Here is a 25,156-nt window from a genome sequence, read left to right on the forward strand (position 1 = left end):
CATTGAGAGCCGATCCATTTTTGAGCACTTCCGGTGCTCTACCGACACACATTAATAATGACGTCATACTGCGTTGTTGTCCCGTTGCTCGCTCCAGAAGCGTGACCGAAGAAATATCTGAGCATCTTCGAAAATGTATAAAGTCGTGTGCCGTTGCTAATGCTGGTGCCCTGACGATGTTCTGACGATGGACTACCGTTTCCTAGCAATGCCATACTTTTGTGCTGCTACGAGTACCTTTCGACAAAGCTGTGCCCCGATGTGTTCACGGCGAGCCAAGTCGACGAGGTATGACGGTAGAGCCCAAATCGTTCAACTGATGCGTACTTCTAAAACTTCTAAGTGTTTCAAAGGCCTTAAAATGATGATACCTAATACGTATTCCTGGGCAAGCCAAAAAGGAAATTTGAGAATTTCATATAGCGTCTGAAAACACAGGCAAGGAATACAGAATTGTTCAGTTCTTATTTTAGATTATCAGCTTCTAATTCTATATATAAGACACAAGCGACCTGTATAAAAGGTCAAAATGATTTGGACTTTAACCAGTCTAGTTTTAGCTTATTGGATAGAATAAAAAAAAATCCCTGTTATAAACCTAATTATCCTGGATACGTAAGCTGTAGGTGAACACACGTATGTGTCACTACGTGGATTGAGTCGACACATTGAAATAAGATACGTGAATATGATTGGCTGTCGCGATATAACACGCAAGGTGTATATAAGACAACGAGTCTATACTCGGTTCCATAACGTGATTTTATAGTTCTACAGTTAATAATGGTGTTCACGAGAAAACCCATCAACTGTACCTTGGTCGGCGATGGTATGGTTGGAAAGACATCCATTGTTCATACTTATATCGGAAAGGGGATGGATACAAAATATGTGGCAACAGTATTCGAAAACTATGCAGGTAAAAATGTTACTTGATTGAACATTTTAGTGAATGTGTGTTTCTGTTTTACCGAGAAAAAGGATTTAGATTTGGTACTATATATACAATGTGGTAGTTTTACAATTTCAATGTAAAATGTCTGTAAAAGTGCTATTTTTCACAACATTGAGGAAAAGTGCCTATGAAAACAAAAGTTAACATAAATATCAGAGATCAATCATAACATTCTTTACAAAATCACATGGACTATACCAGTAAGCCGAGAGAAACTGGTAAACGTTAGTTAATATATTCGTGAAATATATTTGTTATTGCTAAAACACTATTCAATACTTTCTTTGCTAGCAAATGCATTGAAATATAACAACCCTATATTACATACGCTATTTTATAATCTGTATAATGTTGTTGCGACATGTTATATATTATTATGACTTTGTGTTACAGGAGGAACTTCTATTGACGGAGAGAGGTATACTGTCAGTATCTATGATCCTGCTGGCCAGGTAACTATCTATCTATATATATCTCGCTTGGTAGAAAGACATACTGTACGATGCAAAAAAAAAAACTAAAAAAAACAACAACATATGAAATATAAATATTAATCATTACATCGAGTAAAGCTTATTCAAATTTCTCAATATCTATTTTAATGTTCCCCCTAAGTTCCTTTTCCTAATATCTCGATTTATTGCTACATAGCATAACTATTTGTTGATGCATTTATTACATAATACGGTATTTATTACATAGTACAATATTTATAAAAAAAAATACAGCATTTATTACATAGTACAATATTTATCAAATAGTGCAGCATTCATTACATAGTACAATATTTATCAAATAGTACAGCATTCATTACATAGTACAGTATTTATCAAAAAAATACAGCATTTATTACACACTACAGTATTTATCAAATAGTACAGCATTTATTACATAGTACAATATTTATCAAATAGTACAGGATTTATTACATAGTACGATATTTATTACATAGTACAACATTTATCAAATAGTACAACATTTATCAAATAGTACAGCATTTATTACATAGTACAATATTTATCAAATAGTACAGGATTTATTACATAGTACAATATTTATCAAATAGTACAGCATTCATTACATAGTACAGTATTTATCAAAAAAATACATCATTTATTACACACTACAGTATTTATCAAATAGTACAGCATTTATTACATAGTACAATATTTATTAAATAGTACAGGATTTATTACATAGTACGATATTTATTACATAGTACAACATTTATCAAATAGTACAACATTTATCAAATAGTACATCATTTATTACATAGTACAATATTTATCAAATAGTACAGGATTTATTACATAGTACAATATTTATCAAATAGTACAGGATTTATTACATAGTACAATATTTATCAAATAGTACAGGATTTATTACATAGTATAATATTTATAAAATAGTACAGCATTTATTACATATAGTACAGTAATATCAAATAATGCAGCATTTATTACATAGTACAGTATGTATCACTCAGTATTGTATTAATTCCTAAATCAATAGTCAAATGCATTTGTAAAATGATATCATTCTTATTTTTTAAAACAGAAAGAAAAAAAATCAAAATCGTACCGCAGAAATAACTTGTTTTAAGTAAATATTGTATTGGTTTATGAATGAATATAGAAGCATATTATTTTCAAGGATGCTTGGCGCAGCTGGCAATGTGGTTTATAAAATAAGTGTAGAAATCATTAATTAATTAGTATATGAATAGATAAATAAACATGTCAGTTTTATGTATGCTTGGCTGGTTGTTTTTTCGTGAGTCAAACATTGTCTTCCTATCTAATTATTAATATCATACCAGTATCATTAATGTGCATCAATCGATCTGAAACTAGGGATACACTGTATTTTTACTAAAGGTAACTAGGTCAGACAAATTTATGGTTTCACAATTAACACATATTATCACTATCGTTCGTCTACATCTATCGAGTGTTCACACCATGTACTTTTCAACCTTCGACTCACAGATTTACATTACAAACATATTAACACATAGGAATTAAAAGCTGAACCGAAAGTTGATAGCGACGTTAACATTTGCAGTGAAATTCTGTACATTATTGAAATGGTAGTTTCGATATTATTAGATCTTTTTAATGCATATACTTCTATTTACGATAATTGTATAGAGTAACGTGAGTTTGTAGTCGTTACTGAATCACTTTAACTTCACTTTATAATGTGTCTAACATTCTCCGTTATGCTTCTTTCTACGTTTTCTTAATCATTTACTTGTTGATTTATATTTTTCTAATTAGATTATTTTATTGTTTACAGCACGACTATTCCCATATGCGAGCGTGTACTTATACAGACTGTGAGGTTATACTCATGTGCTACAATGCCAATGACCGAGACACATTTGACAATATAAAGTCATTTTGGCTTCCAGAAATAAGAAAATTCAGGGGCAAGAAGTCTTCACTCATTCTTGTTGCCACCCAGACGGATACCCGGAATCCGAATTCCGGCTCGTCAGTTAGTACACAGGAAGGAGAAGATTTGGCAAGGGACATGAATGCCGTGGGATACATGGAGACCACTATTAAAAATCATGACAGTGTGAAGGACGTTTTCCAGAAAGTGGTTACGTGCGCTCTGAAATGCAGAAGGAAAAAGAATAAACTTTTCAAAAGGATCTTTCGAAGATAAAGAATCATAGTTTGGAATTGACGAAAGCTATGTTCTTACCAATGAAAAAAAATCATCGAAATGAACGTTAAAAAGTTAAAAAGACTATGGTGCTAAAATGATTTATCACGAAACATTGTTGAATATTTGGTCATAATGACTTGATGGGAATAATATATTGGCAGCAGATGTTTTGAACATTTTGCTGCAAATAAGTACGATTCCTTAGGTGGATTTCGCTAACAAATCCACCAGTGTTACTTAATGGATCGGAAAATGTGATATCGCAAAAAAGCGTGGTTTTTAATGATATTTTTGTCAATATTATTTAACTGTTATGTCGTCAATAATTTTTTTTACTTATACACAAAGCTGCTGGTCAGCAAAATAATCGTTTTAAAAATGTTAAAAGAACATCTTGTGTTTGTTTGATTATTTCCAAGATACACTCCACAATATTTCATAACCACATATTTGATTGTAAAACAACTGGAGCATGCCTGTATTGAGTGTTTTTCCACACCACAATACATTTATTACAAATGATATTTTGTAACGATAAGGAATTAACATACAGTAAATTTATAAATATCTGTAAATATATGGTTATTTCATCTTAAATGGTCCCATCTTAATGTCCTCTCATCACTCCTAACAATATCACACATATTTGCTTTATCAAATTAGACTTAATGTCTCCTAACAAGGGCATGCTAACATAAAACTGGTTTGACGTTAAAAGTCACATACACACATTCTGATAGCCGGTAGGTAGAACTATAGCAGTATAATTAACATACAATTAAGACAACTGGTGCAGCAATACCAGATCTGTCAGACTAAAAAGACTGTGAGGGAAAAACCATTAAATATAATTTACTAACTTACAATGATTAGTTAATTCTAACTTAGTTTGGCTTAAAATGGTCCTCCACTGATGCAGCAATGCAGCTCTTAACTCGTTCAAATTTTGACATGGGACAAGATCATTCAAATTTCTTCCAATCTGATTCCATAATGCTCTAAAGTGTTCTTATCCTGTGAGAGGGGAGGCCTGGGGATAACATCAATTGCCTCTTAATGCAAGCAATTTTGCACAATTCTCGCACGATGTGGCCCGACATTGTCGTCCATGAATAGACAACGATGTCCCTACGGATGTTGTCTCGGTATTTCTGACAAGTCACGGCATCATTGTTCATATTACTTAGCGTAATTGTTGGACGTTTGATGCAACTTCTCTTCCTATTCCAGTGTTATTTAGCTGTTTTGACCGACACTCTTACACGTCACGTCGCCAAAGAAATTCTTCGTCCATTGTGGGATAGCATTCTCCCTACCAGTAGTTTCCAGGGGTCTGAACTAGCATGCATGTGACACTCAATTCACCGTCGAGCATTTTCTAATAAAATGTTCTGATTTCAAGCACATTCGTGATAACTACTGCGATTTCGAAAGCACTATTTAGCTTTTGAATGACATCGATCTATTCTATAGCCTTTGATGTCCTTTCACCATACTCTCTTTGACATTGTATATATATCACAAAGTTCACATGATATATTCCTTATATTTACTATTGTTTTAACCCAATTTTTATCATAATGATCTAAATATACAATAAAAATGCTTTTAAAAATGAAAATTTTTATCTGATTTTAAACGCAAATAAAACAAAATGATAGTACATTGTTTGGTCCTTAAAGACCCTAACTGTCGATGGGCCGTAAAACCCAAAAAAACAAATTACTAGCATTGTCAGTCATTAGGTACAATAACCCTAACACCCAAACGTTTGAGTTCACTAATATTGCCAGTCGTAGGTGCAATAACCCTAACTTCTAAACGTTTGAGTTCACTAATATTGCCAGTCGTAGGTACAATAACCCTAACACTAACTCCTAAACGTTTGAGTTCACTAATATATATACTGCCAGTCGTAGGTACAATAACCCTAACACTAACTCCTAAACGTTTAAATTCACTAATATATATTCTGCCAGTCGTTAGGTACACTAACCCTAACTCCCGAACTTTTGAGTTCACTAATATATATACTGCCAGTCGTTAGGTACAATAACCCTAACTCCTAAACGTTTAAGTTCACTAATATATATACTGCCAGTCGTTAGGTACACTAACCGTTACTCCTAAACGTTTAAGTTCACTAATATATATACTGCCAGTCATTAGGTACAATAACCTTAACTCCTTTCGTTTAAGTTCACTAATATATATACTGCCAGTGGTTAGGTACACTAACGCTAACCCTAACTCCTAAACGTTTAAGTTCACTAATATATATACTGCCAGTCATTAGGCACAATAACCCTAACTCCTTTCGTTTAAGTTCACTAATATATATACTGCCAGTCGTTAGGCATACTAACCCTTACTCCTAAACGTTTAAGTTCAGTAATATATATACTGCCAGTCATTAGGTACAATAACCTTAACTCCTAAACGTTTAAGTTCACTAATATATATACTGCCAGTCGTTAGGTACACTAACCTTAACTCCTAAACGTTTAAGTTCACTAATATATATACTGCCAGTCGTTAGGTACACTAACCCTTAACTCCTAAACGTTAAGTTCACTAATATATATACTGCCAGTCGTTAGGTACACTAACCCTAACCCTAACTCCTAAACGTTTAAGTTCACTAATACATATACTGACAGTCGTTAGGTATAATAACCTTAACTCCTAAACGTTTAAGTTCACTAATATATATACTGACAGTCGTTAGGTATAATAACCTTAACTCCTAAACGTTGAAGTTCACTAATATATATACTGACAGTCGTTAGGTATAATAACCTTAACTCCTAAACGTTTAAGTTCACTAATATATATACTGACAGTCGTTAGGTATACTAACCCTAACTCCTAAACGTTTGAGTTCACTAATATATATACTGCCAGTCGTTAGGTACACTAACACTAACTCCTAAACGTTGAAGTTCACTAATATATATACTGACAGTCGTTAGGTATAATAACCTTAACTCCTAAACGTTTAAGTTCACTAATATATATACTGACAGTCGTTAGGTATACTAACCCTAACTCCTAAACGTTTGAGTTCACTAATATATATACTGCCGGTCGTTAGGTACACTTATATATATACTGCCAGTCGTTAGGTACACTTATATATATACTGCCAGTCGTTAGGTACACTAATATATATACTGCCAGTCGTTAGGTACACTAACACTAACTCCTAAACGTTTGAGTTGACTAATATATATACTGCCAGTCGTTAGGTACACTTATATATATACTGCCAGTCGTTAGGTACAATTAACGCACACTAATGAAGTGATCTACCCTAAAATGATCTTCAATGTTTCATGCACTCCTATCACTCTTCAACAAGCCAATAGAACAATCAAATGAATAGCAATAACAATCGGTATATATTCTCTTTCCGAATCAGTTCATCTTGACACTATCAAACACTTTAATAAAAATCGGAACATCAAATTTGTTTAAGTCGGATTGGTTTCGAGCTTTTAGGGTATTCCTGAATGTCTGTCGCTGGCCTCAACATGTTAAACACTGAACTAAGAAGGGCTTGTATAATGTCAAGCCAGTGGGGTATAGTAAAGTGTTAAACACTGAGCTAAGAAGGGCTTCTATAATAATGTCAACCCAGTAGGGTATAATGAAGTGTTTAATACTAAACTAAGTAATGATTGTAAGAAAATGTCAACCCAGTGGGATATAGTTAAGTGTTAAACATAGACCACATCACCTACAGGTCAGGATATTGTGTTGTTAATTTCAGAAGAAAAGTGATAATTAAAAAAGTTTAAAGTTTAGGGAGGAAAACCTATCAAACAATAAGACACACATTCTCCCGGTCAGGTTTTTTTTTTTTTTTTTTTTATTTCAGAAGAAAAGTGATAATTAAAATTTTTCGAGGGAACGCTTGTAAAACACACACCACCGGTCTTCGTATTAGTTTTTATCTTTTTCTATCACATGATTAATACCAATGTTAAATTTTCTCCGCGACAAAGCTCTAATATTCTTATAAAATCAACAGAGAATACCGACACACTAACGAAACTGTAACTCCAACGTGAAATCAATAAAATGAAGGTAATCTATGAACCGAAGTAAGATATGCCTTATCTTTAAAAGTACACGAATATGACCAAGTGTTCCGGAAGGGAAGCGTCCTCTGCTTCTTAGAGGACATCCGACATTTAAATCTAGGTCATATCCTGGTTAATTCACGTTCTCAAAATGAAAGCTAGGGTGGTGACAACGGAACTTCTAGGTATATCATTATAATTATGATATCTCATAATGTTTTCATAGCTCCCTCATTCAGCTTAGTGAACTCTGAATGCGAATAAATTAACATTTACGCAGTGAAAAAAGGCTCAGCGGATTGATAAGCGTGGAGATCGGTACCATATTTTATGACGTCGTTTATTTGTGATGTTACCAGAACGTCAACTAGACGGCGCCATTTTGATGGACTGATCAACGCAATTTAGCGTTTTCTCCTGTTACCCGATGATTTCGGCACAAAAAACTAACTTCAAACGAGTATTTTGTCAGAGACTAAACAGAATATTGCGGAAATATCTAACTTTTCCACGAGGTAAGCTAACAACAAATGGTTAAAGCGTGCAGTTTCATTTGACCACGTCACTACTAAATCTGTGTCAATACACGCTGTTCTTGAGAGTCATAGTTAATCTGAGACGGGTATTGTTGATTGTGAACATATCAATTAATTAAAAACGTAAAAGGTATTAAACAAAAATGTTGAGTTGTTTCCTTTTTTTATTTTGTAACAATACTGGTGTCTTAACGTAGATTTGCTGGCACTATATCATCTTAGTAACCACGGATGCCGTAGTTACCAACGTCGCAACACATAGTGAATTTTATTTTCTTCGTACTTTATTTAAACGATTTGTTTGATGTAAATATAAGGATTGTACCTGACTTTGACTGCGTATACGGTAGTATGCCCACAGTTGGCACCGAACATATCCTATGGAGCGCTGACGCGCTAACCATAGGAAATGTTCGTTGCCAACTGCAGTCATAATACTGTATACTCAGTCAAAATAGGTACTTACCTTAATTGTCAATTCTATATTTATTTATATACCGTGTATACTTTTTCACTTTGTCATAAAAATTTAATTAACAAATGAAAAAGTATACAGGAAACCAGATTGTACTAAAGATCTATATCAAGTCATTATTCTCAGTAAATTATTGGGAAATGTATCTAAAGCTTCTATCAGTATAGTAAAATGTTTAGTGTTTGTGTGATTATGTATGTACATACCTGTCGATTTTATAATAAACGCCCACAGTGTTTGCCCCATGTCTCTTCACTGAGAGGATTTTTACAAATGACGTACTCACCTTATATAATATATTTATGCCTAAATTTAGATACATGGCATGCTACTATATTCTATATAAAAGAAATATTTATGATCAATCGTTATAACGACGCTTTTAATCCTGAAGGAGTAACGGCATGCGGTATGTCTGGATCAACATCGTGCCGTAAATTTATTGAAATATTAACATCTATGGATGGTGACATTTCAATTTGGTATTTACAAAAGTCCAATCGAGAGCTAGCCAATTAACACGTAAAAAGGTAGCTTGAATATAGAATAGTGGTCGTGTCATATATCCCTTAGAATGGTGACGTGATGATTTTGACCATCAGAATGGTGACGTGATGATTTTGACCATCAGAATGGTGACATGATGATTTTGACCATCAGAATGGTGACATGATGATTTTGACCATCAGAATGGTGACATGATGATTTTTACCATCAGAATGGTGACATGATGATTTTGACCATAAGAATTGTGACGTGGTGATTTTACACTAAGAATTGTGACGTGGTGATTTGACCATAAGAATTGTGACGTAATGATTTTGACCATAAGAATGGTCACGTTATAATTTTGACCATAAGAGTTGTGACGTGATGATTTGATACTAATAATGCTGACGTGATGATTTGATAATAAGAATGCTGACGTGATGATTTGATACTAAGAATGCTGACGTGATGATTTTGGCGAAACAGTGGTGACGTGATGATTTGATACTAAAATGCTGACGTGGTAATTTGGCACTTACAATTGTGACGTGATGATTTGACATTTTAAATGATGCCGTGATGATTTGACATTTTTAATGATGCCGTGATGATTTGACATTTTTAATGTGACGTGATGATTTGACACTAAGAATGATGCCATGATGATTTGACACTTAGAATGATGATGTTATGATTTGACACTAAGAATGATGCCGTGATGATTTGACACTAAGAATGATGCCGTGATAATTTGACATTTTTATGATGACGTGATGATTTGACACTAAGAACGATGACGTGATGATTTGACACTAAGATTGATGACGTGATGATTTGACACTAAGAATGATGACGTGATGATTTGACACTAAGAATGATGCCGTGATGATTTGACACTAAGAATGATGCCGTGATCATTTGACACTAAAAATGATGCCATGATGATTTGACACTTAGAATGATGACGTTATGATTTGACACTAAGAATGATGCCGTGATGATTTGACACTAAGAATGATGACGTTATGATTTGACACTTAGAATGATGACGTTATGATTTGACACTTAGAATGATGACGTGATGATTTTCACCCTTAGAATTGTGACTTGATGATTTTGACCCGAAGAACTGTGACGTGATAATTTGACCATAAGAATGATGACTGATAGTTATACCTTGGACGTTCACTCTATGACTTGGACTAGTGATTGAAATTTTACTGTATATGTGTCCAATCCTTTGGATATACTTCTTTAACAGCAGTTTTTTTTATCGTTTGTGCAAATAATGGCCTGCTACGCATATGTTATAAAGGTATGTACGTGATCTAGTGATATGACGAGGATACATGACCGAATGGTTGCTAGTTCGAGTCCCGGCAGGGGCGCTGTAATTGCTGTATCTAGAGATGATACATTCCCATCCTACATCCACTACATACCTGACATATTAACTTACCTGTCTGTCACTAAACGATTATATTGATACTAAGTAGGTTGACCGTGATTGGCTGTCTCTGGATAAATTCATATCCAGGTATGATATATAAAGCACGAGTCTTTCCTCGGTTCCATTACAAGGCTTGGTTATAACCGGAACAAGGACGTTAAGCCCCATCAATCAATCAATCAATTCCATTACATCACGAGATAGATACGGAATATACATAGTATGCTACAGATAATAATGAAGTTTTACTAGGAAAACTGTTCACTGTACCCTGATCGGCGACGGTATGGTTGGGAAGACGGCCATTTATCGCAGCTTTAAAGCGAGTGGAAGAGGGTTATGTTGCTACAGTATCCTTACCCAACAATATAATTTAACTAACCTGATCACCAGTCCAACAAGAGTACTTAACACAATGCAATCTTAAATCGGCCCATTTTACATAAGTGATAATATCAGAACCGATTCATTCGTGGTTATACCTGTTTTAGAAACCATAAGTGATCACAGAGCTCTTCTTGTTTCTATATCTTCTTACAAAAAAGCCTGCGTCATTAAAGAATTTGGTTATTTAATAGAGCAGATCTTTTGAACCTTAGTGCTGAAGTTGAAAATATGAATTGGGAAAAAATTGTTTTCTAATGCTGAAAGTTTTAAAACGTTGAAACGTATTCCTACAAAGACCATAATCGTAAACAAAAACGACAAACCATGGATGAACGGTCATCTAGGAAGGGAAATAAAGCGTAGAAATAGGTTAAGGAAACATTTTATTAGTTAAATCACCACAGTTGGAAATTGAATATTAACGTGCCACATTCAAAGTAAGTAGCATGCTAGAATACGCTAAAACCCTCTTCTACAATAACTTTGGTTGGCTAATAAACGATAGCTCAGCTAACCCTAGAACATATTGGAAATTAATGCGCGTGCTCTTGAAAGATAATACCACTACTGCTCTTCCTCCTTTACTAAACCCAACAACAAACTTCCTTACCTCGGACAACTATGAGAAATCCAATATTATAACTTTTTTAAATCTGTTTCTGACCTAGACAACCCTGACGATGATACACCTTAGTTTGAAACCCAGACTGACACATCCCTTTCTGAAATTATCATCAGCGAACAAGACGTTACTGATACAATTGATACCCTAGACAATAACAATAAGATAATGAAAATACTCACCTCGGAAATACTCACACCTCATACCCTTATATTCAACGAATCCCTCAGTACTTCTGTATTTCTCGATTCATGGAAGCTAGCCCATGTCACACCAATTTTTTTTTTAAAGGACAACCTGAACTGGCTCTTAACTATAGACCTATATCACTTCTTAGCTGTCTTGGCAAACTCTTCGAATTAATTATCTATAAACATATTTACAACTATCTTTTAGAAAACTTGAAAATGCGGGATAAAAAATTCTTAACTAATAGACGCCAATCAGTTGTTCGACAAAATAATATGTCTTCGCAAGTATGCATCAAAGCTGGAGTTCCTCAGGAATCTGTTTTAGGGCCACTTCAATTTCCTACTACACGATGTCACGATCGCATATATGATTCAGTATGTATATGTATGTATTAACGTTGATTTTTGTATAATCGTGTGCGCGTATTTGTATGACACGAATGGAAGTACGGCGAGAGCGGAAGTGCACGTGCGGAATGTTAGTGAGCGAGACTACAGGTCAAGGATGCCGTGAGTAATGGCTGTTTTGTAACCACCTGTAGTGGTATTACCTTTAATTCATGGATACTCGTTTCAGACTGCTTTCCATGACGGGAGTGAATTCCTGGTACTAACAGGACACTGGTACTAACAGGACACTGCAGAATCACAGCTTCGGCATCAGGACATGTCTTGAGCACAGGTCAGCCTCATGAGGTTGGTTGGTTTCTACAGTAATAGACGAATTGGCAGTTAGATCAGTTATTGTGGATCAGACGCTGGAACTCAGTTACTACCTTCCACCTATTTTCTATACTTTACCTGCTGGGAAGTATATTAGAGTAGGCATAGTGTCATCTTGGTTGGACTGTACGGGACGTGTGCGCGGGATACACCTGGACTGCGGTTCAGGGGTCGTACTAACACTGGTGTTCGTCGTGGTTGCTGCGGACTTGTACTGTGTTGGGAGACTTTACACTGTACCGTGCTGTGTCGATGTAGTGACTTGAAATGGAACTTCAATTGAATGTCAGAGCGTGTGAGGAGAATGAATGTGCGACAGTGTGCATATTTATTGGTATTTGTACATAGTTATTAATAAATATATTCTTGTATATTTTCTCTTGTTGTCTTAAATTCAGAAAACCAACTCGACCGCTTGTCCTACGTTACAAACGATATATCTATTACACTTCACACTTTTATCTATTTCCAGGCTCTTTGCCAACGACACCGCACTGAAACATTCTTCCAAAAATCTCTTCGACATCAAACAAGAATCTTTGGTAAAAAAAATGGCTTATGAATTTCAATCTTACTAAAACCGAAATACTATTGATACCTAACACAACTATACCTTCCAACCCACAATTTCTTTTCGATAATACGAAAAGCCATGTTGTTAACGATCACAAACATCTAGGTGTAGTTGTGAATAGCAGTGGTACATGGAACTCTCACATTGAAGTCTTCTTAAACAAAGCTACAAAATATAAAGCAACGTTGAGAATAAAATACATCTTAATTAGGAGAAACTTAAAAAAAAAAAAATACCTTGTTTTTATATGACCACTTTTCGAGTAAGCCTCAGAAGTATGGGATAACTGTAACGCTAGTATAACAAATAAACGTGAGAATATGCAGTATGAAGTAGTCCAAAAATTTAAAAATTCTGGTTTTTTCCCAAAAAATCTTTTAGTTTAACTCCGGCAGGGGATAGTTTAACCCCCACAGGGACCATATTACCATAAATCACTATGCCTTTCAACACTTGAACCAAAAATTTAACATTTGGAAAACCAACGCCGACGCCGACGCCGGAGTGACAACATAAGCCCTCACTCTTCTTCGAAGAGACGAGCTAATAATGATATCTCATAATGTTTACATATCTCCCTCCTTCAGCTTAGTGAACTCTGACTGAGAATAAATTAGCGTATACGCAGTGAAAAGAGGCTCAGCGGATTAATAAGCGTGGGGATCGGTACCATAATTATGACGTCGTCTATTTGTGATGTTACCGGAACGTCAACTAGACGGCGCCATTTTGAAAGGACTGGTAAATGCAATCTTACTGTTTTCTCCTGTTACCCGATGATCTTTGCACAAAAACTAAGGTCCAGCGAATATTTTGTCAGAGGATAAACAGAATATTGCGGTAAGAAGTGCATATCTAACTTCTCCACGAGGTAAGCTAACAACAAATGGTTAAAGCGTGCAGTTTCATTTGACCACGTCACTACTAAATTTGTGTCAATACACGCTGTTCTTGACAACCATAGTTAATCTGAGACGGATATTGTTGATTATGAACATATCAATTAATTGAAAACGTAAAAGGTATTAAACAAAAATATTGAGTTGTTTCTTTTTTTTTTTTTATTTTGTAACAATACTGGTGTCTTAACGTAGATTCGCTGGCACTATATCATTTTAGTAACCACGGCTGCCGTAGTTACCAACGTCGCAACACATCGTGAATCTTATTTTCTTCGTACTTTATTTAAACGATTTGTTTGATGTAAATATAAGGATTGTACCTCATTTTGACTGCGTATACGGTAGTATGCCCACAGTTGGTAACGAATATATCATATGTAGCGCTGACGTGCTAACCATAGGAAATGTTCGTTGTCATAATACTGTATACTCAGTCAAAATAGGTACAATCCTTAATTGTCAATTCTATATTTATTTATATACCGTGTATACTTTTTCACTTTGTCATGAAAAAATTAATTAACAAATGAAAAAGTATACAGGAAACCAGATTGTACTAAAGATCTATATAAAGTCATAATTCTCAGTAAATTATTGGGATATCTAAAGCTTCTATCAGTATAGTAAAATGTTTAGTGTTTGTGTGATTATGTATGTACATACCTGTCGATTTTATAATAAACGCCCACAGTGTTTGCTCCCTGTCTCTTCACTGAGAGGAATTTTACAAATGACGTAGTCACCTTATATAATATATTTATGCCTAAATTTAGATACATGGCATGCTACTATATTCTATATAAAAGAAATATTTATGATCAATCGTTATAACGACGCTTTTAATCCTGAAGGAGTAACGGCATGCCGTATGTCTGGATCAACATCGTGCCGTAAATTTATTGAAATATTAACATATATGGATGGTGACATTTCAATTTGGTATTTACAAAAGTCCAATCGAGAGCTAGCCAATTAACACGTAAAAAGGTAGCTTGAATATAGAATAGTGGTCGTGTCATATATCCCTTAGAATGGTGACGTGATGATTTTGACCATCAGAATGGTGACGTGATGATTTTGACCATCAGAATGGTGACATGATGATTTTGACCATAATAATTGTGACGTGGTGATTTTACACTAAGAATTGTGACGTGGTGATTTGACCATAAGAATTGTGACGTAATGATTTTGACCATAAGAATGGTCACGTTATAATTTTGACCATAAGAGTTGTGACGTGATGATTTGATACTAATAATGCTGACGTGATGATTTGATACTAAGAATGCTGACGTGATGATTTTGGCGAAACAGTGGTGACGTGATGATTTGATACTAAAATGCTGACGTGGTAATTTGGCACTTACAATTGTGACGTGATGATTTGACATTTTAAATGATGCCGTGATGATTTGACATTTTTAATGATGCCGTGATGATTTGACATTTTTAATGTGACGTGATGATTTGACACTAAGAACGATGACGTGATGATTTGACACTAAGATTGATGCCGTGATGATTTGACACTAAGAATGATGACGTGATGATTTGAAACTAAGAATGATGCCGTGATGATTTGACACTAAGAATGATGCCGTGATCATTTGACACTAAGAATGATGCCATGATGATTTGACACTTAGAATGATGACGTTATGATTTGACACTAAGAATGATGCCGTGATGATGTGACACTAAGAATGATGACGTTATGATTTGACACTTAGAATGATGACGTTATGATTTGACACTTAGAATGATGACGTGATGATTTTCACCCTTAGAATTGTGACTTGATGATTTTGACCCGAAGAACTGTGACGTGATAATTTGACCATAAGAATGATGACTGATAGTTATACCTTGGACGTTCACTCTATGACTTGGACTAGTGATTGAAATTTTACTGTATATGTGTCCAATCTTTTGGATATACTTCTTTAACAGCAGTTTTTTTTTATCGTTTGTGCAAATAATGGCCTGCTACAAATATGTTATAAAGGTATGTACGTGATCTAGTGATATGACGAGGATACATGACCGAATGGTTGCTAGTTCGAGTCCCGGCAGGGGCGCTGTAATTGCTGTATCTAGAGATGACACATTCCCATCCTACATCCACTACATACCTGACATATTTACTTACCTGTCTGTCACTAAACGATTATATTGATACTAAGTAGGTTGACCGTGATTGGCTGTCTCTGGATAAATTCATATCCAGGTATGATATATAAAGCACGAGTCTTTCCTCGGTTCCATTACAAGGCTTGGTTATAACCGGAACAAGGACGTTAAGCCCCATCAATCAATCAATCAATTCCATTACATCACGAGATAGATACGGAATATACATAGTATGCTACAGATAATAATGAAGTTTTACTAGGAAAACTGTTCACTGTACCCTGATCGGCGACGATATGGTTGGGAAGACGGCCATTTATCGCAGCTTTAAAGCGAGTGGAAGAGGGTTATGTTGCTACAGTATCCTTACCCAACAATATAATTTAACTAACCTGATCACCAGTCCAACAAGAGTACTTAACACAATGCAATCTTAAATCGGCCCATTTTACATAAGTGATAATATCAGAACCGATTCATTCGTGGTTATACCTGTTTTAGAAACCATAAGTGATCACAGAGCTCTTCTTGTTTCTATATCTTCTTTAAAAAAAGCCTGCGTCATTAAAGCGGAAAATTTGGTTATTTAATAGAGCAGATCTTTTGAACCTTAGTGCTGAAGTTGAAAATATGAATTGGGAAAAAATTGTTTTCTAATGCTGAACGTTTTAAAACGTTGAAACGTATTCCTACAAAGACCATAATCGTAAACAAAAACGACAAACCATGGATGAACGGTCATCTAGGAAGGGAAATAAAGCGTAGAAATAGGTTAAGGAAACATTTTATTAGTTAAATCACCACAGTTGAAAATTGAATATAAACGTGCCGCATTCAAAGTAAGTAGCATGCTAGAATACGCTAAAACCCTCTTCTACAATAACTTTGGTGGGCTAATAAACGATAGCTCAGCTAACCCTAGAACATATTGGAAATTAATGCGCGTGCTCTTGAAAGATAATACCACTACTGCTCTTCCTCCTTTACTAAACCCAACAACAAACTTCCTTACCTCGGACAACTATGAGAAATCCAATATTATAACTTTTTAAAATCTGTTTCTGACCTAGACAACCCTGACTATGATACACCCAGTTTGAAACCCAGACTGTCACATCCCTTTCTGAAATTATCATCAGCGAACAAGACGTTACTGATACAATTGATACCCAAGACACTAACAATAAGATAATGAAAATACTCACCTCGGAAATACTCACACCTCATACCCTTATATTCAACGAATCCCTCCGTACTTCTGTATTTCTCGATTCATGGAAGCTAGCCCATGTCACACCAATTTTTTTAAAGGACAACCTGAACTGGCTCTTAACTATAGACCTATATCACTTCTTAGCTGTCTTGGCAAACTCTTCGAATTAATTATCTATAAACATATTTACAACTATTTTTTAGAAAACTTGAAAATGTCTTCGCAAGTATGCATCAAAGCTGGAGTTCCTCAGGGATCTGTTTTAGGGCCACTTCATTTCCTACTACACGATGTCACGATCGCATATATGATTAAGTATGTATATGTATGCATTAACGTTGATTTTTGTATAATCGTGTGCGCGTATTTGTATGGCACGAATGGAAGTACGGCGAGAGCGGAAGTGCACGTGCGGAATGTTAGTGAGCGAGACTACAGGTAAGGGATGCCGTGAGTAATGGCTGTTTTGTAACCACCTGTAGTGGAATTACCTTCAATTCATGGATGCAGGTTTCAGACTGCTTTCCATGACGGGAGTGAATTCCTGGTACTAACAGGACACTGGTACTAACAGGACACTGGTACTAACAGAACACTGGTACTAACAGGACACTGGTACTACTAACAGAACACTGGTACTAACAGGACACTGGTACTACTAACAGAACACTGGTACTAACAGGACACTGGTACTAACAGAACACTGGTACTAACAGGACACTGGTACTAACAGGACACTGCAGAATCACAGCTCCGGCATCAGGACATGTCTTGAGCACAGGTCAGCCTCAGGAGGTTGGTTGGTTTCTACAGTAATAGACGAATTGGCAGTTAGATCAGTTATTGTGGATCAGACGCTGGAACTCAGTTACTACCTTATTTTCTATACTTAACCTGCTGGGAAGTATATTAGGGTAGGCATAGTGTCATCTTGGTTGGACTGTACGGGACGTGTGCGCGGGATACACCTGGACTGTGGTTCAGGGGTCGTACTAACACTGGTGTTCGTCGTGGTGAGAACTGGTGCTGCAGACTTGTATCGTGTACTTGTACTGTGTTGGGAGACTTTGCACTGTACCGTGCTGTGTCGATGTAGTGACTTGAAATGGAACTTCAATTGAATGTCAGAGCGTGTGAGGACAAGGAATGTGCGACAGTGTGCATATTTATTGGTATTTGTATATAGTTATTAATAAATATATTATTGTATATTTTCTCTTGTTGTCTTAAATTCCGAAAACCAACTCGACCGCTTGTCCTACATTACAAACGATATATCTATTACACTTCACACTTTTATCTATTTCCAGGCTCTTTGCCAACGACATCGCACTGAAACATTCTTCCAAAAATCTCTTCGACATCAAACAAGAATCTTTGGTAAAAAAAATGGCTTATGAATTTCAATCTTACTAAAACCGAAATACTATTGATACCTAACACAACTATACCTTCCAACCCACAATTTCTTTTCGATAATACGAAAAGCCATGTTGTTAACGATCACAAACATCTAGGTGTAGTTGTGAATAGCAGTGGTACATGGAACTCTCACATTGAAGACTTCTTAAACAAAGCTACAAAATATATAGCAACGTTGAGAATAAAATACATCTTAATTAGGAGAAACTTTTTTTTTTAAAAAATACCTTGTTTTTATAAGACCACTTTTCGAGTAAGCCTCCGAAGTATGGGATAACTATAACGCTAGTATAACAGATAAACTTGAGAACATGCAGTATGAAGCAGGTCGAATAATTACCGGTTTACCTATTTTTACTAAGAAAGAATATACCTATAGGGAACTTAAGTGGCAGTCATTAGCAAATAGACGAGGAAATAGAAAATTTTGTATGTTTTATAATATTCGTAACGATAACTCTCCTTATTTAAAGTCCCTACTCCCACCAACAGTGTCTAACCATACTAATTATAATCTTAGAAACAGAGATGACTTCCAAAACTCACACTAAACACTAAAAGTAAAAATAATCGTGTTTTATACCAAGAACATCAAATTCCTGGAACAACCTAACAACAGAAACAAAATCATCACAATCCATCAGACATTTAAAAACCTTTCTAACACACCAAGGTAGCATTTCTACTCAAATTCAACAAGTTCTCGAATACTGGCAATAAAAGGTCAATGTAATATATTATCAATTACGTAATCATTGTAGTTCTTTAAAATATGATCTATATAAAGCCCATATTTCAGAAAACTCCAACTGTAAATACAGTCACCACTGTGAAAAATCCTCTCATTTCTTATTATACTGTAAAATCTATAATCGAACCCGTAGCACAATGCTCCAATCCCTTAACTGTTACAACGAAATTAAAGTGGAACATGTTCCCTTTGGGGACGCAAATCTCGATACTAACCATAATATTCTGATTTGCAGGTCTGCACGAAAGTTTATGTCAGGTTCTAAAAGATTTAACATCTAATATGAGTTTGTCCAATGAAATACTTTAGTACCCAGATTGCTAATTATATTCATTTCATTTTTTTTCTTCCTGCTTCTATCCTCCTAGCCAATCTAAACCCCTCCTTCCAACCCCAGCTCATTGTGTATTAGTACCAGTAAAATGTATCTGTTATCGTAATTACATGTCGTATTGAGTGTACCTGGTTTCACTGGTCTTGTCGGCGAAGGTAGCTAAGGATTTGTATTCGAAGTGAGACCAAAGAAAGATTACGAGTGAACATGGAGAACGATACTGAGCACAGGATGTGACGAACATTAGAAAGCATAAGGAATTATGTGTAAGAAAAACAGTCTATTTACGTCGACAACACCAGATAAACAACATACATGTTCTTTATCTTACAAAACTCCACATTCTATTTTGTTGGTGTTCCTCATCTATTCTCCTCCTTTCTATTTTTATCCCCGTCGTCGTTAAAATACAATATTAATATAAATTTGTTCCGTGACAGAATTTGTATGTATACCGTTGTTACGGAAAGGACGTAAGTAAGTTGAATAGCTTTTGTCCGATATATTTGCTTTTTTCTGCAATAAAATTGATTTAAACTAAAAATCTATTCAGGTGAACATCGTGACTCTTATGAAAGGTTTGGTTTTCGCGTCGAACTGGGAACTTCGTATTAGTTTATATTCATAACGATCTCTATAGTGCAAATTGTAAAAGATCATAAAGATCTGTTTAGTTTATATTTAGAGAGATCGTAAGGATCGTAAAAAATCTTTTAAGTTAATATTCAAGATTGTTTTGTTTGTTTTGTTTATATTTAAAATATCTTTTTAGTTTGTTTTTATCTTTATTTGAAATTAACAATGTTTCTATCTATATTCGATATCCACATAAAATATAATTCATGTTGAAAGAAAAAAAAAGATATTTAGATCGAACAATGTAAAACGTTATATTTTTATTTGTAATCCCTAAAGATTTAAATATCAATGAGTTAATATTCATGAAATATTAACATAAATAATTTCTGTACCTTTTTTTTTTTAATTTTATTTAAGCATCAACAAAGTAGAAATCTGACAACAATTGCATTGTTTTATGTATAATACCGTTGTTCTATAAATGTATATATTGTATATACCATCATAATTTGATTTTGCAGGAGGAGCTTCTATTGACGGCGAGAGCTCTACTATCAGTATCTACGATCCTACTGGTCAGGTCACTATCTCGCTTAGTTAGACATATCAAAGAAAAGAATAGCGCAGGGAAAAGGGATAAACCATATTTTTATACACCCTAGTGTTCATAATTTAATGTTAACCTATAAACTTCCATTCCAGATTTTCCTACTTCTGGACCATGATACAAACTCTCAAGACGGATCAGCTGTAAGATGCTGTATATACCATCTCTTTTTGGAATGTTGAGCATTTTTGTAACCGCGGATAGTTCTTATATTTTAATATGAAACACATTGTATCAAACATCTACACAATTACTTATGGTTATAAAATGTCAATTATCACTACTATCGACATCTATCGATTGATCACACCATTGAATTTTCACCTCATTCTAAGACCTTTTCTTTTGTAATAATGATTCTTTAACACACAAGTAAACCATTAGTTTAAACAACATTTTTTATTTCACGTACAGACAAAGCACAATACAATTACATCTATCAGTAGGTTTGGAAAACAAGCTATAAGTTTATGTTAATTCCTGTAAAACATTGCGGTTGCCATTTATAAAGACGGTTTTTATCCAACATATCTCTTTGCTTGCTAGTGTAACTTGAATACACAATATCAATATGGAGTTACATTACTTTTATTGCATTTTACAGCACGACTATTCCCGGATGCGAGCGTGTACTTATACAGACTGTGTTGTTATACTCATGTGCTACAATGCCAATGACCGAGACACATTTGACAATATAAAGTCATTTTGGCTTCCGGAAATAAGAAATTCATGGGCAAGAAATCTCCACTCATTCTTGTTGCCACCCAGACGGATACCCGGAATCAGAATTCTGACTCGTCAGTTAGTACACAGGAAAGAGAAGATTTGGCAAGGAAGATGAACGCCGTGGGATACATGGAGACTACTATCCAGAATGATGATAGTGTAAAGGACGTTTTCCAGAAAATAGTTATTTGTGCTCTGAAATGCCGGAAGAGAAACAAATAAATTTCTAAAAGGATTTTTCGACATAAAACAATAAATGATGTGTATTAACACTCTTTGTCTCATAAGTTACGTGAAACCAACTGATGCTATCCAAATAAAAGTGCAAAGGAGGAAAAGTATATATCAGGAGGTTGCTGGGAACTAATGTTTCTCAGCATTCAGTCCTTCTAATGGTCAGGAAACTACACACCTGGTGCTATCAAAACATCACCATCGGTCTTACTTTTATTGATATTGTAGGCCACCTGCTGAAGGAAAATGTGTTGTGGTTAATAGCTAGGTAACATTTTATTTGCGACAGTGAAAAAGCTTTCCAAAATGATCGACCACAAAATCCTGAGCAACTCGATACCATCCCATTGGAAAATGAATCAAAGGAATGCTAACAAACCTGGGGAGTACAAAAAGGAAACTATAAGAATCACCGATGACCATGGTCTTCAAGCCCAGAACGAGACAGTGGGATATTCTTCACTTGCTTATGTGAAGGTGGTACCCCAGCTTATTTACCTGTATCAGGACCTTATCATGGTCAACAGGCCGAAGAGTTGATATTCTAGCAAATATCCGAAAAATTTGGAACGGGGATGATTTCCCTTTAGCACTAGCCATGGTGAAACGTCCCAATGACCACTGGCCATGGTGAAGCCCCCCAATGACCGCTGGCTATGGTGAAGCGTCCCAATGACCTCTGGCCATTGTGAAGCGTTGAATATATAATCAGTTTTGGACGATAAATCCGCGCATGTGATTTGCGTAAAAGCACAATATAAGATGCTGCTAAGTATGAAAAAATCACTTTGTTCCTGTATCAAATAAAACAAGGAGAATTAAGATACTGTGTATATTCATTTTCTAATTCCCTCCGCCATCCTGTAAGGAATAAAAGGAGCCCTCGCCCATCTGAGTACGGCAAGGAGAAAATTCCTGCCGACTTAAACAGGAAATTAATTTCTTGCTTTTGCTTTCATATTCAGGCTTCCATCGACTTACAGCACGACTTACCTTAGTTATAAATTTAATGTATTGACCAAGGTTTCTCCAAACAACTCTTTAAGGCAATGACCACTCACATGACAAGAAGTAGGTTTACTTGACAAAATAGGGATTCTCCAAATGTTTCAGACATGTTATCACATAATCAAAAACGCAAAAATAAGACGAGGCTTATTTTTTAATAGTAATCAAATACAGGTTTCGGTTTAGCTAAAATTTATTTTCAAATGTTTTGATGCAGTTCAAATGGGAAACGTTCAACTACTTTAGCTTATTGTCTGAAATATGATGACATCCAGAACGAACTCGTACGGTCGGTGAAGTATTGACATACGTGGTATATAGACCGTTAAGGTTGTGTTGACATAATGTTGATAGAGTAGAAACAGATGTAAAGGAATAACAAGCATCAACATAGTAAAGATCTGACAACAATTGCATTGTTTTATGTATACTACCTTTGTTCTATAAATGTATATATTGTACATACCATAATTGCTTGATTTTGCAGAAGAAACTTCTATTGACGGCGAACCCTACACTACCAGTATCTACGATCCTACTGGTCAGGTTACTCTCGCTTAGTTAGACACATCAAAGAAAAGAATAGCGTAGGGAAAATGGATAACTCAGTCAGGTAAGCCTTATGTTTATACTCCCTAGAGTTCATACTTTAATGTTTACCAATAAACTTCCATTCAAGGTTTTTCTACTTTTGGTTCATGATACAACCCTAAAGACGAATCAGCTATAGGAATGCTGTATATAACATTCCTTTCTGGGATGTCGGCAGTTTTAGAAGCCGCGGATAGTTCTTATATTTTAATATGAAACACATTGTATCAAACATCTACACAATTACTTATGGTTATAAAATGTCAATTATCACTGACTTCTGATCACACCATTGAATTTTCACCTCATTCTAAGACCTTTTCTTTTGTAATAATGATTCTTTAACACACAAGTAAACCATCAGTTTAAACCATATTTTATTAGATCCACTTACACACAAAGCACAATACAATTGCATCTATTAGAAGGATTGGAAAACAAGCTAAAAGCTGATGTTAATTCCTGTAAAACATGTTGGTTACCATTCACAAAGACGGTCTTTTATCCAATATATCGCTTTGCTTGCTAGTGTAACTTGAATACACAATATCAATATGCAGTAACATTACTTTAAGTGCATTTTACCAGCTCGACTCTTCCCGTATGCGAGCGTGTACTCATACAGACTGCGAGGTTATACTCGTGTGCTACAACGTTAACGACCGAGACACATTTGACAATATAAAGTCATTTTGGCTTCCAGAAATAAGAAAATTCTTGTTGCCACCCAGACAGATACCCGGAATCCGAATTCTGGCTCGTCAGTTAGTACACAGGAAGAAGATTTGGCAAGGGAGATGAACGCCGTGGGATACATGGAGACCACTATCCAGAATGATGATAGTTTAAAGGACGTTTTCCAGAAAATAGTTACGTGTGCTCTGAAATGCCAGAAGAAAAACGATGTAAAGAATTTTTCGACATAAAACAATAGATGATTGGTTTTAACACTCTTTGTCTCATAAGTTACGTGAAACCGACTGATGCTATCAAAAAGAAAGCGTAAAGGAGGGAAAATATTTGTCAGGAGATTGCTGGGAATTAATGTTTCTCAGCATTGCGTCCTCCTAATGGTCAGGAAACTACACACCTGGTGCTATCAAAACATCACCATCGGTCTTACTTTTGTTGATATTGTAGTCCACCAGCTAAAGGAAAATGTGTTGTGGTTAATAGCTAGGTAACATTTTATTTGCGACAGTGAAAAAGCTTTCCAAAATGATCGACCACAAAATCCTGAGCAACTCGATACCATCCCATTGGAAAATGAATCAAAGGAATGCTAACAAACCTGGGGAGTACAAAAAGGAAACTATAAGAATCACCGATGACCATGGTCTTCAAGCCCAGAACGAGACAGTGGGATATTCTTCACTTGCTTATGTGAAGGTGGTACCCCAGCTTATTTACCTGTATCAGGACCTTATCATGGTCAACAGGCCGAAGAGTTGATATTCTAGCAAATATCCGAAAAATTTGGAACGGGGATG

General features: G+C 35.3%; 1 protein-coding gene across 1 annotated transcript; it reads left to right on the forward strand.

Moving 5' to 3' along the window:
• Positions 1-783: 783 nt before the first annotated feature.
• On the forward strand, positions 784-25,118 carry LOC117324619 (rho-related protein racD-like). The gene is made up of 8 exons (XM_033880541.1): positions 784-919; positions 1,349-1,407; positions 3,254-3,567; positions 18,722-18,791; positions 21,200-21,247; positions 21,876-21,992; positions 24,398-24,571; positions 24,843-25,118. Exons 1-8 carry the CDS (start codon positions 784-786, stop codon positions 25,116-25,118), a joined length of 1,194 nt encoding a protein of 397 aa, XP_033736432.1.
• Positions 25,119-25,156: the final 38 nt, after the last annotated feature.

The sequence above is a fragment of the Pecten maximus genome, chromosome 3 (assembly GCF_902652985.1).
Source record: "Pecten maximus chromosome 3, xPecMax1.1, whole genome shotgun sequence".
Classification (NCBI taxonomy): domain Eukaryota; kingdom Metazoa; phylum Mollusca; class Bivalvia; order Pectinida; family Pectinidae; genus Pecten; species Pecten maximus.

What these genes read in the sequence shown, in the direction of transcription:
- LOC117324619 (XM_033880541.1), top strand. Translation starts at nt 784, where the DNA reads ATGGTGTTCACGAGAAAACCCATCAACTGTACCTTGGTCGGCGATGGT. An exon ending in CTATCCAGAATGATGATAGT is followed by an intron (nt 21,993 to 24,397) that starts GTAAAGGACGTT and finishes GTTGCCACCCAG; the next exon opens with ACAGATACCCGGAATCCGAA. An exon ending in AATGCCAGAAGAAAAACGAT is followed by an intron (nt 24,572 to 24,842) that starts GTAAAGAATTTT and finishes TGTGGTTAATAG; the next exon opens with CTAGGTAACATTTTATTTGC.